Source organism: Callithrix jacchus, chromosome 6, assembly GCF_049354715.1.
Source record: "Callithrix jacchus isolate 240 chromosome 6, calJac240_pri, whole genome shotgun sequence".
Taxonomy (NCBI): Eukaryota; Metazoa; Chordata; class Mammalia; order Primates; family Cebidae; genus Callithrix; species Callithrix jacchus.
Window position 1 is genome coordinate 65010796 of NC_133507.1, and position 14005 is coordinate 65024800.

The following is a 14005-nucleotide window of genomic DNA, read 5'->3' on the forward strand; positions in this document are numbered from 1 at the left end:
CGTCCCCGCCTCCGGCGCCGCCGGGGCGGCCCAGACCCTGGGCTCAGCCTCGCGTCCCGAGGCCCACCTGGGGAGGCGGCGGCGGTCCCTGCCTAGCGTCCCGGAGCGGACGGCCGGGGAGCGACGCCAGCGGCCCCGAGCGCCCAGGGCCACGCGCGGGGCTGGCCCGCCGCTCGCGCGCCCTCCCCACCCCCTCCGCGCCTCGCCCCGCCGCCCGCGGCCCCCACCCACCGGCCGCTCCTCCCCTCTCCCCACCCTCCTCGTCCGCCCCCTCCCCTCCCCCGCCGCCGCCTCGCAGACTGCTCGGCCGCTTGTCTCAGCCGCCCGGGCCCCGAGCGCAGGCTGCGAGGCCACCGCACCTGCAGAGCGCTCGGGCTGCCTAGCCTGCACCTCGCCTCCCGCCGCGCGATCCAGTTCTCCCCACGCGTCGGGTCTCCCATGACGCCCGAGCCCCCCTGCCGGCGACAATGACCACTTCCCTGCAAGATGGGCAGAGCGCCGCGGGCAGGGCGGCTGCCCGGGATTCGCCGCTCGCTGCCCAGGTGTGTGGCGCTGCCCAGGGGAGGGGCGACGCCCACGACCTGGCTCCGGCCCCCTGGCTGCACGCGCGAACGCTCCTGCCCCCTCCGGACGGGACCCGCGGCTGTGCTGCAGACAGGTAGGCAGCCCTGGAGGGCGCGGGGAAGTGTCCTGGCTGGGCAGCCGGCGAGGGGGTAAGGAGGCGGTCCTAGGGGGTGAGCCATGTGCCCAGAGCTGGGCCAAGTTTGTAAAAGTCTCTGAAGACAATCCTCTTTGAGCTGGCTCCTACCGGACCAGCAGGACATTGCGATCTCACAGTGCCTTATAAATAGCATCACCGTTTCATTGAGAGCTCTCATCTCTTTCGCCTCTTCCCATCGGTGTGAAACTAGGAGGCCAGGCTGCAGGTTGATCACCTTCTGCTCCTTTGTGGCCCTGCATTTTCACAAAGGAAACTCTATTTTATTTTATATGTTTAAAAAAATCGTAGCATAAATGTATTCACCTCCCACACAGAGTCTTACAGCGACCCTGTAGAAGCAATGCATGGATTGACATTTGAGCAGTCTTGCTGTTCAACAGGAAAGAATAGAGGTTTTAAAAGGTTTCCCAATCCATAGCATTCACCACTAAGTGCCTTTAGAGTTGCACATACTTTTGGGGGGGGGGGGGAAGGATACAAAAATTCACAAATCTGCAGTCCTTTATATTCATACATTTAAACGTTACATTTTTTTCCCTGATTTTCAAAGCACTCCAACTTCAGTGAAGTTAAAATTACTTTCTAGTGGACTAGAGTGGTTTATACTATCAAGTTCTATTAACTTACGTCCTCAAAACACTGCCTCACTGTTTAATATCTATAAGCAATTGAAATGTCAACAGACTGTGTGTGGGCAACATTGTGAATGAAATTTGAAGTGAGATGAACCACAGCTATAATTAATAAATGATAACTTCCAAAAGTGATTAGTAAAATATCATAAGGACGAATGCACTAAATGTAACTTAGAGACTTTGTCAATATAGTGGAAGCCTAACAATGTCTGACTCCTCAGGGTGATGTTTGCATTAGTAATGGTATAGTCAGTTTATCAAACGGGATAGAGTTTCCATGCCTGGTGATTTAAAGGCAAAAGAGAGAGAAAAGGAGAGAGAGAGAGAAATATAAGAGATTTTTTTCATCTCTAATTAACATACTGTATTTTGACCCATAGAGAGTACATCACAGACCTTTTCTGTATACTTTATATAATACGAGCTTTGTCACAGAGTGGTACATGTTGGCCTTAGCACACTTTTAAATCCTGACAGCAATTATATTTTACATTCTGTTTTATGTAAATTACATCCTATGTTCTCTTACTTCAGGAGAAAAAAGAAAGATCTTGATGTTCTGGAAATGCCATCTATTCCAAACCCTTTTCCTGAGCTATGCTGTTCTCCATTTACATCTGTGTTGTCAGCAGACCTGTTTTCCAAAGAAAATGCAAGGAAAAAACAGGTATGCACTTTTAAATTTTAAAATTCAAAAATCTTAGGAGTTCTGAATCCATCCAGTCTTTAAGATTTTCCACAATTTACAGTATCAACAAAAAATTAGAATGGGCTCTGTTAAACAACTCTGTTGACTGACATAGTCCTTTGGCATTATTTTCATTTTGGGCCTTATTTTTTTAAGGTGTATAATGGGAATGTTAAAACCTACCTCCAAGGGTCCTGGGATGGATTAAAAGAGATTATGTATATATATATATATATATATATATATATAAATTACAGTGGTTGGGAGCAATTGTTGTTCACCAGATAGGTAGGAGATGAGATCATTTTTAAGCCAGGAATTGGGCAGAGGTTGGAGCTGGGCAGGCAGTGGTAATGATGTGAGAAACAGACTGACTGCTTCCTTTAATACTTTCTTTAATTTTTCACATTTTTAACCAAAGCCAACCTCATTTACTAAAGGAAAGTGATTTAGTGATACTATGGCAAAAAGTACTTGGAGTTTAGGGTCAATGTGTCTTCATTTCAGTGGATTTCTCACTTTGGAGGCTCTGGCTACAGAAGACAGACTACTTGTAATTGATAATTAGAAGACTGTATTTTTATGATTTTCTTCTTTTAAGTTTCTAGTTTGGGACTGACTTAAGCAAATTAGATTTTAAGGACCAAGCAACTAACAGAAAATACATCATGGCTATACATTTTGAGGGGAAAAATATTCAGTGTCTCGTAGAATAATTTATCTCTTATCATATACGTTCTCCCAGTTTTGACCAAAACAAAGAGAAGTCTCACTAGATGAAATGCAACTTGTTCTTACAAGGGTGGAAACAATAAATTTAAATAGCTAGATACTTGCAGTGAGAGAAGGATAATGAACAGAGAGGACAAGGCAGTTGGCCATTTTACCACATCTATTATTCTCTTTCTTCTTTCTGCACCTTTATTACCTCTGATGGGTTCGACTACGTGTGTTTATACTTTTAGGAATGGAGGAAATACCTTAGAAAGCAGGTGAATTCTTGATCATATACAGCAATAATAGAAACAGCAGGAAATATGTTTGATAGAAGCCCTGTGTATATACTTTGTGGGGGAGGGGTTTGAAGTCACTTGATAATCATGTTTTTGGGTAAGAATGGGAGAAAATGGGAGTAAATTTTTCTAGAAGCAGAACTATGTTCTGAATTGCATTTTTAAAAGGAGAAATAAGCCCTTAAGTGGGTGACTGTTGGGGAGATAGACAAAGAGGAGACTCTCCTGAGATCTTTATTATCAGGGTGAGGTTTAAAGTCAGATCCCAAGGAAAAAACAACCCTAGTGAAACTTCCAAGCTCTTTGAGAGTTCACTTTTCAGTTTGGATAGAAGATGGAAATAAGGATGATAGATTTGACTGTGTGCCGTGATAGTAGAAAAAAAGGATTCTGGATTGAGAGTAAGAAAAGGAAATGTCTAATGACGGCATGGTCATCTGGAAGAGTTTAATAGGTAGTTCCCAAATTACTAATGATCTTTTATATTTCTTACCCCATCCTAGGCAATAAGGCCTCTACCTAAGCAATAATATCATGCAAGATATTTATAAAAATTAGGGTTTTGATTTGGGGTTGTGATAGGGGGTAGAGTCTGAACTAGAAGGGAAGTAAAGGGAAAGAGATCTGGGCTGACTCACTTTAATGCTATGAATGGACACTTGCAGAATGCCTGTGTCTAAGAGATTTGTTGGTGATGCCAGGTTTGATTTGCATAGAAAATGGGAAGTGGTAGTGGTATGCTTATGTTATTATAGGGGATGAAAGAGAAACAGCGGGTAAAGTGCCAGGGTCAAGGCAGGATGTGCCCTATGTGTGGATAGTCATCAGACTAGGGTAAGACATCTTAGAGACTGATGACATTTCTTCAGATCAGGTTTAAATTGGAAAATGGGGGAAAAATAGCAAACTAGAAATGGGGAAAACGTGATGTTTTTATTGACCCCTGTAGGTTTTCTGCTCTGGCCTTTTATCCTGTGTCCACAATGACCTTCTCAGAGAGCACTGTACCCACACAACACAGCTGTGCTGTTTCCTGAGCAGAGAGTCCCAGCCTGATTTTCAAAGATCAATCCCAGAAGCCTGTCCCCACCTTTGAAGGGCCCTTCTTGCTGATCTTTGCCTTGACCCAAGGGTTGAGAGCTCTATGAAGACAAGGGTACCCCGACGTTGAGGAAGAGGGAGGCTGCTTTTTACTTTCTTTTATGTTTCCTGTTCTCCCCACCTAGACTTTGCATTGAGGACTGATTCTTTTGTTTTGGTTTCTTTGTAATGAGGAAGATTTTGTTTCTTTGAAATGAGGAAGATTTTGAGAATAGATGGCTCTATGTAAGTGAGTCCCCAACTCACTACCTTTGCGACATACATTACCCTTTTACAAGATGGTGTTTTGGCCCAGTTTATCTGTAACCTTCAGTTGAGATGATGTAAGTGACTGTATGTAAAAGGTCCTACTGTGTATTATTTGTGGTTGAAATGTTATAGGAGATGTCTCTCTTCTTTATATTTTCTCTCATTTGTCCTATTTAACCATTCCAGTCATTTTAGCGATTCTTTTCTCCCCATAGAAAAAAATGAAGAAAATAATTGTACTTGTTATTTACAAATCAATGACCAGAAAATTTGAGAGAATCAAACTAAAAATGTTAAATTTCATCTGGCCTTTTAGAACCACAGTCAAAAATCATCTTACAAGCCATAAATTTTGTTTATTATTTGAGATGCCTACATAACACATGAGTGGTAAAGTGCATTGAAGCCAGAAAAAAAGTGAAAATGCTTTATCACTTTTTGCAAATAAAATGTCTCAAAGTATACAATACTGTAGGCTTTCAGTACTATTATTTTTTAATGAAAGCTAGAATAAGAGAGAATCCATATTCTTTATTCCCTTTTCCTCTTTTTACAGTGCTGGCCATATTTCTTTGTGTTTACCAATAAAGCAGATTTAAAGCATGCCTTCCCTTACATACATGGTCCAGAAAAGTTACTTATATTAAAAGTGACTTCCATTATAAACTTAATCTCTTTTTTTCCTAATTTCTGATTGAAATTTATCAGGAAATCATCTGTTAGTAATGAACCCTAAACACCTATTGTTTGAAGAAAAGCAAAGAATTAGAAATCTTTATTTAGCTCTTCTAGCAGAATGAATTCTTGTCTTGTTCGTTGACCCCTAGGTAATTTTTGTGCTTGAACATAGCCTGTGTAGTAACTCTGGTTAATTGCTTCCCAGGACTATGTTGTAGAGCTAAGTAAGAATAAAGCCTCTGAAGGCTTTAGAGATTTAAAAAATACTATTAAAAATTGTTTTTAGTTGGGTGAGATTTTTCAGATCCTCTATTTCAATGTTCTTTCAGAGATGTGTAAATTGAGTTTAAGGAATGCTATGTGGCACAGCCAGCACCTGACATCTGGATTTCTTGAGGCTTTGACAGCCCTTTATAAGGAAGATACAATTTCTAAAGAAAGCGAGGACTGTAAATAAGAGTAATACAATAAATACATGTATACCAGTGTTGTTAGTTGCAACTCTCCTCATAACACAAGAACAAGAGAGACAAATGCCATTAGTTAATATTCATCTAAGGACGTGAAATTCCTCTTTTTATTTCTTCCCAAAATGTAACTGTGTTTTTTATTTCCAGCTTTCTTCTCCATCTTCTCCCTAAAATTGGTCTGAGAAATCTATCAAATGTTTGATTTTATTATCAAATAAGATGTATTAGTATTATGAATAACCAGCTTTTGTGTGTAGTTTACGGTCCACAGGATATTATTTCATGGGAACACAAGTAAGTAAGTATGTCACCTGCATTTCAGGATTACAAAAAGAATGTGCAAAAACCAGAAGGGATTTGCCCATGCTTCCACAGTTTACATAAAGGGAGATCAAAAAGAATACTATGTCTCAATGTGTTCTGTCCCTCACCACTCTGTTTCTAGTCTATTCTCTATTAAATTAAGCATTTTTTTTGGTATATCCAGAAAAATAAAAATTTCTCTCAAATAATAAAAAAAGATAGTTTTCCATATGCTCTGGCTTTTGATTTCTCTTTACTCTAGCATGTCACAGACTTTCAAAGGATAATTAGATCTCTGTCCCCAAATTAAAGGATCTCTTACATCATTCCTTTGTGATGTTAGTAATTATTCCAATTTGGACATGCTGAACTTGTATGTGTGGTCCTGTAGGAATCTTATGTGGCTGCTACATTAACTGAAATTTCATGTACTTATTTTTCTAGTATACATAGAAGTAAGAGAAGAGAAACTCTATGTACATATTTTATTTTTTCCACACTCAGCAATTATGAAGATTTTGTCTCATTTGCTCCATCTATTTCTTTTTTGAAAAAAGTGTGTTTTCCTTGCTGAAGTATTTTGATGTAAATCCTGGACAGCCCATCATTGCGTCTCTCCATAGTTTTGTATTCATCTCTAAAAAATGAATTTTCTTTTATAACCCAAATGCTATTATTTCCTAACAGAAATAACAATAATTCCTTGGTATCATCTAAAACCATTCATAATTGAATTTTCTCATTGGAATGGCTCATGGAATTCTCAAATTACGAAGTGCTTAGCTTTCAAAAGTCTGAAAATTAGCTCTTTGGAAGTTTCAATTCATTTTTTGATGGAAACAACATCATAAATTGTGTTTAGGCCATGTGAACTATTTTACAAAATCCCATTTAATGTGAAACAAAACATATATGCAGAAAGAATAATAGAGACAATACTCTCTCCAATTAGGGTTTCAAACAAATCTATCTTTTCAAAGGCAATTTGCTACTTTTGAATGCTGGCACTTGATGAATCTAATGTTTTTGGAGAAGAATTTGAAAGTGTACAGATCTTTGTAGCAGTATTGAAGAAGGCTTTACAGCTGTGGTTCTCAAAGTATGATCATTAAACCACCTTCCTCAGAACCAGCGGGGATGCCTATTAAAAATATGAATAGTTGGACCTCCTACAAAACCCACTGAATAGGAATGTTCTGGGGAAGGTTATAGAAATTTGATTTTTTTTTTTTTTTTTTTTTTTTTTTGAGACGGAGTTTCGCTCTTGTTACCCAGGCTGGAGTGCAATGGCGCGATCTCGGCTCACCGCAATCTCTGCCTCCTGGGTTCAGACAATTCTCCTGCCTCAGCCTCCCGAGCAGCTGGGATTACAGGCACGCACCACAGTGCCCAGCTAATTTTTTTTGTATTTTTAGTAGAGACGGGGTTTCACCATGTTGACCAAGATGGTCTCGATCTGTTGACCTCGTGATCCACCCGCCTCGGCCTCCCAAAGTGCTGGGATTACAGGCTTGAGCCACCACGCCCGGCCAGAAATTTGATTTTTTATATGTTTTTCTCTTTGACATGTATACAAAATCAGTGTACTCTTATTCTCTGCCACTTTCAAACTGAGGCAATTAGACCTTTCAAAACTGAGGACAATTCTGTTTTGTTGACAAAGGTGAGAATGTTATAAATGGCCTTTAGTTGGTATTGTAGCCAGATATTGATTGTTCAGACAAAACAGAACCCCAAATGAACCAGCCTGAAAGGTTATGTTGTAGTACCTGAAGACCAAAAGGTCACTGGTCTCATGAAAGGCTGGAATTGGGAACAAGAAAGTCAGCAAAAATCACTTTCTGTATTCTCTCTCTTTTGTTTTCCCACAAACGTACCACTTAGTCTCTGCTTCTTCTTGCAAATTCACATCATTTTTGACATTTCTTTGCATTCTTGCTTGCCCTGATTTCGTGTAGCACCTGCGGCCCCAAGTGGCTGCTCCCAAGTTTTCCTCCAACTGTTGGTTCAGTACTTGGTAAGTGACTGGAAACTCTATATGGAGAGGTATGTAAGTCCAGAATGTCCAGCTCCTATTCAGTTAGATGTGGCCAAGGGGACAGTGGGTCCTGGACCACTGTTCACTCTGCAAGGGTATGGTAACGTGAGAAGGAGGTACAGGCTTAGTAGGTATGGCAAATGGAGGCAGGGAGAAAACAATGAACAGCTAGTATCCTAGGGGAAAAAAGATCTCAAATGGGACACAAACACTCATTCTAATCATGTTTATATGATATATGATAATCCACCAAATGGTTTGTTTGACTTCATGTATCCAGTTCAGAGTGTCCAGTTCCTTTGTCTCAGTTTACTTAATGTACATGAGGCATATTTATTGGACAGTAGTTTTAGTTGATGTCATCCTTCAGGGCTTCTCAGCTTCCTTGGCCATTGACCTGAGCTTAGGTCTTACTGAGGTTTCTTAACCTCTGATGACAGGAGCTACCAACTCAGGATCCTTCCCATCTTACTCTAGTTACCTTCACTGTAGGAGAAGATAGCTTTCTTTTCCTATTTTAAAACTTAAATCCCTTAGCAGATCTTCTGTTTGTCAAGGTTTTATTTCCAGTTTGAAGGTCGCCTCTAATTTTTGGTTAATTTGCAGGGTACATTTGCAGTCCAAAGTTTGTCTACAATATGAGTTTTCTTTTTAACTTTATTGAAATCCCAGTTTCTGGTTTGTTTTTCCCTAGGGGCATATAATATGTTCTGTCAAGAGAAAGAAAATTGGAGTCATCCATGGTTCAATATAACTGGATTTTAATTAATATAAAAAAGATTTCTGCAGTCTTATGGATATTGCTTTGAAAAAAATGTCAGCTTATGTGAAATAGTAATAAACACTATTGTATAGGTATATACTTATGTGTACTTCAGTGGTGATAAGCAGACCTGAGAATTGGCCTTTTGGCATTCCAGATAAAGGTCAGCTCAAGGGAGACCCCAGGAAGTGTCCACAAATCTTTGCCAAGGCAAAGGAGTAGAAAGAAAGGGTTCAGGACTAATTTAGAAGAGAAATGGCAGGATTCACATAGGGAGAACATCCTTTACTTCTTGTCCTTTTCTTTGGCCTGCTCATTTAATATTTTTCAAAGCCACAAGAAAAATAAACACACATAGGAGATTTAATATTGTTAACCAGTTTACTAATGCTTGTATTCCAAAAGATATTTAATAAATTGGCCTTTTATTCATATACATTTTTTCCATAGATGTAATGTTACATGCAGTGGTTAGGTTGTCAGGCCAAAGTTTTAAAACCCATAATGGCTCCAAAATATAGTACTCTTACAACATTGAATGCACTCTTTTTTAATATTGCTTCTATGGAAATATGTGAGTCAATAGGATGTGATCGAATGATACTGGAACAGGAATCAGCAAACCTGGTTTTTAATACAGTCTTACTGCAGATGAGGAGTGTCGTATCAGCCCATTGCTCACCCTTTCTGTGTCTGAAAACTCTACGGTTTTATTGTATTCCTAGAGCAAGTGATTCTGATGGCTGTAGAAGCAGTAATGACTCCTGTGCAGCAGATATCAGAGTCATGGAAAGCGGGGTTTCTTTCGTTCCACTAGCCCTAGAAGCTCCCTCTCAGCCTCTGTTCAGGTATTCCCCTATAGTGACCATATTTTTTTTTGATAAAGAACATGTTTGGGTTGACATAGGACACATGGCACAGGAGTCCCATTCATGGAAATAACTGGGGCAGAAGGGTCTGGTTAAACTAGAAATTGTGCATCAAAGTCAAAGTTGAAATATTAGAAGTAGAATCAGAAAAGGAATCACATCTGGTAGGAGCCAGCTTGAGGGGTGAAGTTAAAGTACAGGACCAACTATCTAAACTTAGAAATAAGGATGTGAGATAAGATGTGACCACTTGAGACTGGCATAGGTCCAATACACATTTGGCTCTGCTTGGCTTAATAGGTATGGGGTTGGCCAGATGTGGTGGTTCACACCTGTAATCTCATCCCTTTGGGAGGCTAAGGTGGGTGGATTGCCTCAGGTCAGGAGTTTGAGGCCAGTGTGGCCAACATGGGGAAACCCTGTCTCTATTAAAAATACAAAAAAATTATCAGGGCATGTTGGTGTGTGCCTGTAATCCCAGCTACTTGAGAGGCTAAGGCAGGGCATTTGCTTGAACCAGGGAGGCAGAGGTTGCAGTGAGCTGAGATTGCACCGCTAAACTCCAGCCTGGGTGACAGAATGAGACTCCGTCTAAAAAAAGAAAAAAAAAGGTATGGGGTTGTCATAACCTCTGAATTCTCTAAATTTATCTTGCTCCACCCTCAGATCATCTATTTGATTACTTAAGCCAAAATTCATGAAGTCTACTTTCTGGTCTTGTTAAGTACTGCTACATCTGTCATCAAGGTAGGCTCTAATCTATATACATCTCACTATCTCTGCTGCTACCATCCTAATTTAAGCCATTGTCTGCTCACTTACAGGAGCCCCATAAATGGCATTTTTTCTTCTTTGTTAGCTTATCTTGGTTCATTCAATATATAGTTGTTACAGGGAAATTTCAGAAATGTAAACACACCTGCTTTAAAGAATGTTGATACCTTAGAATAAAATCCACATTTCTTACTTTGCCTGGGGGGACTCTACATGGTTTGGTCCCTGGCTACCTCTGAAACCTCATCTACATTCTACCCTTTGTTCATTAGACTCCAGACACAGTTCTGTCTATTTGTGAACTTAGCAAACTTTTTTTCCATCTCAAAGACTTTACCTTGGCTGTTTTCCGTGTCTGGAACCTGTTTCCCTGGCTCTTGACATAGCTGATTCCTCTATATTCTCTAGACTTCGGTATTAGATCTCCTCATCAAGGAGATTTTTTTTTTTTTAACTAGCCTATAAGTAGCCTGTATTTAAATTTTTTTTTTAATTTTCCATATCATTTCTCAGTTTGTTTCCTTGGCTCTACTTACCATAATCTGAATTGTCCAATTATCTATTTGGTTTAGTTGTTTTATTCTTTTTCCCTCTATGTGAATTATTTTGACTTTATTGTTCTTGAGTTCTTTCCTGGAAAAAACCAATGAGTAAATGGATTAACCAAGATACATACTTAAAATTAATATTATCAAATTATATTTTGACATGTTTATTCTAATAATGATCAATCATCCTCATTAAATTAGAAAAAAATAAATTTAACAGATTCTATTTACAAAAATAAAATTGCATTTTTATTTGTTTAATTTTTTTCTTGATAATTATTTCTCTATAGTACAAAAGTAAAATTATATTATAGATCCTGAACTAATTGGATTTTAACAGTACATATCTTTTGCTTTCATTTAATGCCTATGAAAATTTGATTATGTGTAATGAAATTAATTGAAATATTTCTGATTGTATACATTATTTCTTATGTAGTATTATTATAAGTGAGTGCTCAGTGAACTGTTGTATTTTCTTTCAGTTTACTGTGTGTTCGTAAGATGTACAGCTTTAGAAAAGATTAAGTGGAAATATCAGTTAGGTTTATAGTATAAGTCTCTCAGAGAAAGAGTTATGGGCTAGCAAATGTTTTAATTATTAAGAATTAATGTCAGTGGTGAATTATTTAGGTCAGTGTTCATCACATGGAAATGGGGAGACATATACCCTTTGAAAATACCTGAAGACTTTTCAAGGGCTGTACAAACATAGGTTTAAGAGAATCAGTTTTCACTTCCTTAGAACCCACCTGTGCTCCCAGTAACTCCTTCATGGTGCATTACCCTGGGGCATGTAAACCTCCAGAGCATCACACACAGGGAAATCTTCCTTTAATGATTAATGAAAGCACCACAAATCAGAAGGAGTTCCTTTTTAATGTCTTAAGCCTCTTTCTGTTAAGAGAAATGGTAGAAATGAGGATTTTTGACCAGTGTTGAAATATTCTGAATTCAGATATGTGATGGTGTGAAGGGGGTAATCACAATTTTCATTTTTCAATTTTCAATATTTGACTTCAGTTCTTTCATGTCCTGACTGTTGTCAAAGAATGTATAATAACCCTTGAGGGAGAACTTCTTAAGAGCAAAGCAAGGAGTGCATCAGTGAGAAATACTGAATGCTGAAATTGCCTTTTGTTATGTATTTAAATGTATTCTCTGCTATTCTGCATACTTATTTATAGGATGCATCAGTAGTTGAAAGAAAATGCACCTACAAACACCTGATATAATTATAGGTTAGTGCTGCCAGTGAGGTTATTTCTGAAGTCGGCTGGGAGCACAGTTTGCCTGCAGGAAGTTTGCTGGGGAGAGCTCAATGGACACAATACTTGTAGGAATGGACACAGGGAAAAGTTGGGCTGCAGCACAGCCACAGCAAAAGTCTAGTTGATCCCATAGGAGAGCTCTGGAGCTGGATTGGCCCTACAGAATTGTTCAGAATTAGGGCAGAGGTGCTGGCTGCCTGAGAAATGCCAGACCTTGGGCATGGCAAGTCTCTTCAGCATAGTGCAATGGCAGACAGGGAGGCCTTAGCCACAGGTCTCAGTGGCTGATACTCTAAGGGCTGGGAGAATGAGTACTTCAGTCTTGAAGGGGGTGGGTTTATATGGTGTGCCACAGTATCTGCCATAGTTAGTAACTGATTTTTAAAAATGTTTACAGAAATCTTTTTGGAGACTACCAAACTTTTCAAGATAAATTGGTTAAAACTAGAGAATAAAACATGTACATGATTTCTTTCAAATTTTGTGTGTGTTATTCAATATTGTACTTAAATCTTTTAGCAAATCATATGATAAACTCTTTATTCCAATTTCTGTCAATTCATATTCCATTTTATTATAAAATATTGTAATATTTTCTAATTCCTAAAAAATGATATGATAGCTACTGGACTATCTTTTAAAAGTATCATGTGCATTCTTGAAAAACATAAGAAATTTTTATCATGGTGACTACTACATTTAATGGAACTATTCCTAATTTTATACCTGACTTTTATTTAGTTATATCCAAAAGCTGAAACCTAGTGGTGAAAATGTACAGTAACACAATTGCCAAAGGAATTCTACATACTGCTTAGCACTTCATCATACTCCCCAGAACTTTTAGTTCTGTATTAATTTAACTTTTTTCTTTTCTTTTTTTTTCCCATGTATCCAAGGCATGAACCAAGCATTGGGAAGCCGGAATATATAAAGGGTTGCTTTGCTTTGTTCCTAGCTGATAGGACATAGGCACCATCAATGTATTACTTTAATGTTGACCCGCTTTTAGCTATTTCTCTTCTAAGATATAATTCATAATTTATTTTTTAGTGTTTTTAAAGTATTTTTCTCAAAATATAACTAATTTGTTTTTGTTTGTTTGTTTTTGGGATGGAGTCTCACTCTGTTGCCTAGGCTAGAGTGCAGTGGCGTGATCTCAGCTCACTGCAACTTCCACCTCTTGGGTTCAAGCAATTCTCCTCCCTCAGCCCCCCAGGTAGCTTGGATTATGGGTAACCCCCAACATGCCCAGGTAATTTTTGCATTTTTACTAGAGATGGGGTTTTACCATGTTGGCCAGGCTGGTCTTGAATTCCTGATCTCAGATGATCTGCCCACCTTGGCCTCCCAAAGTGCTGGGATTACAGGTGTGAGCAACTGGTGACTGGCCAAAATGTAACTAATTTGAGTTGAAGAGTAAAGTTGGACTTTATCTGACAAAGTATAAGTCTAATTTGCCAATTTCTTTCAGAGTGAGGATTAACTTTTCCAGTTATATGGCTGACATTTTCTTGGGTAAACTAAATCTGAAACTTTAAACTTTGATGAAAATCTATGCACAATATGTTATAAAACAAAAGCATCTTAGGGAAAAAAATTGTAAAGAAATCATGCAGAAACCTTGTATTTTGGTTTGTCGAATGTATGATAAAAACACATTTTTCTGAGTGTATTAGTTTGAACAAAGTACATTTAAGTTGAAGAGTAAAAAATCATTAATGGCTAATGGTAAATCTTTGTTGATGGTAAAACTTTGTTGAAACTCTTCAGAAATTGATAAAATTAATGGATCTGATTGGGTGACAAATCTTTATCATGTCAGATGGTTTCTAATTTGTCATTTTCACTTGTATTACATGAGGTCCTTAACTGATTTACTGA

General features: G+C 38.7%; 1 protein-coding gene across 1 annotated transcript in view; it reads left to right on the top strand.

Moving 5' to 3' along the window:
* Positions 1-296: 296 nt before the first annotated feature.
* The window catches only part of GRB14 (growth factor receptor bound protein 14), a 143265-nt gene continuing 129556 nt past the window's right edge, over positions 297-14005 (top strand). The window contains exons 1-2 of the mRNA XM_035304662.3: positions 297-658; positions 1891-2023. Of these exons, the coding sequence (XP_035160553.1) occupies positions 468-658; positions 1891-2023 (324 nt within the window). The 5' untranslated portion in view covers positions 297-467. The remainder of the gene's footprint in view (positions 659-1890; positions 2024-14005) is intronic.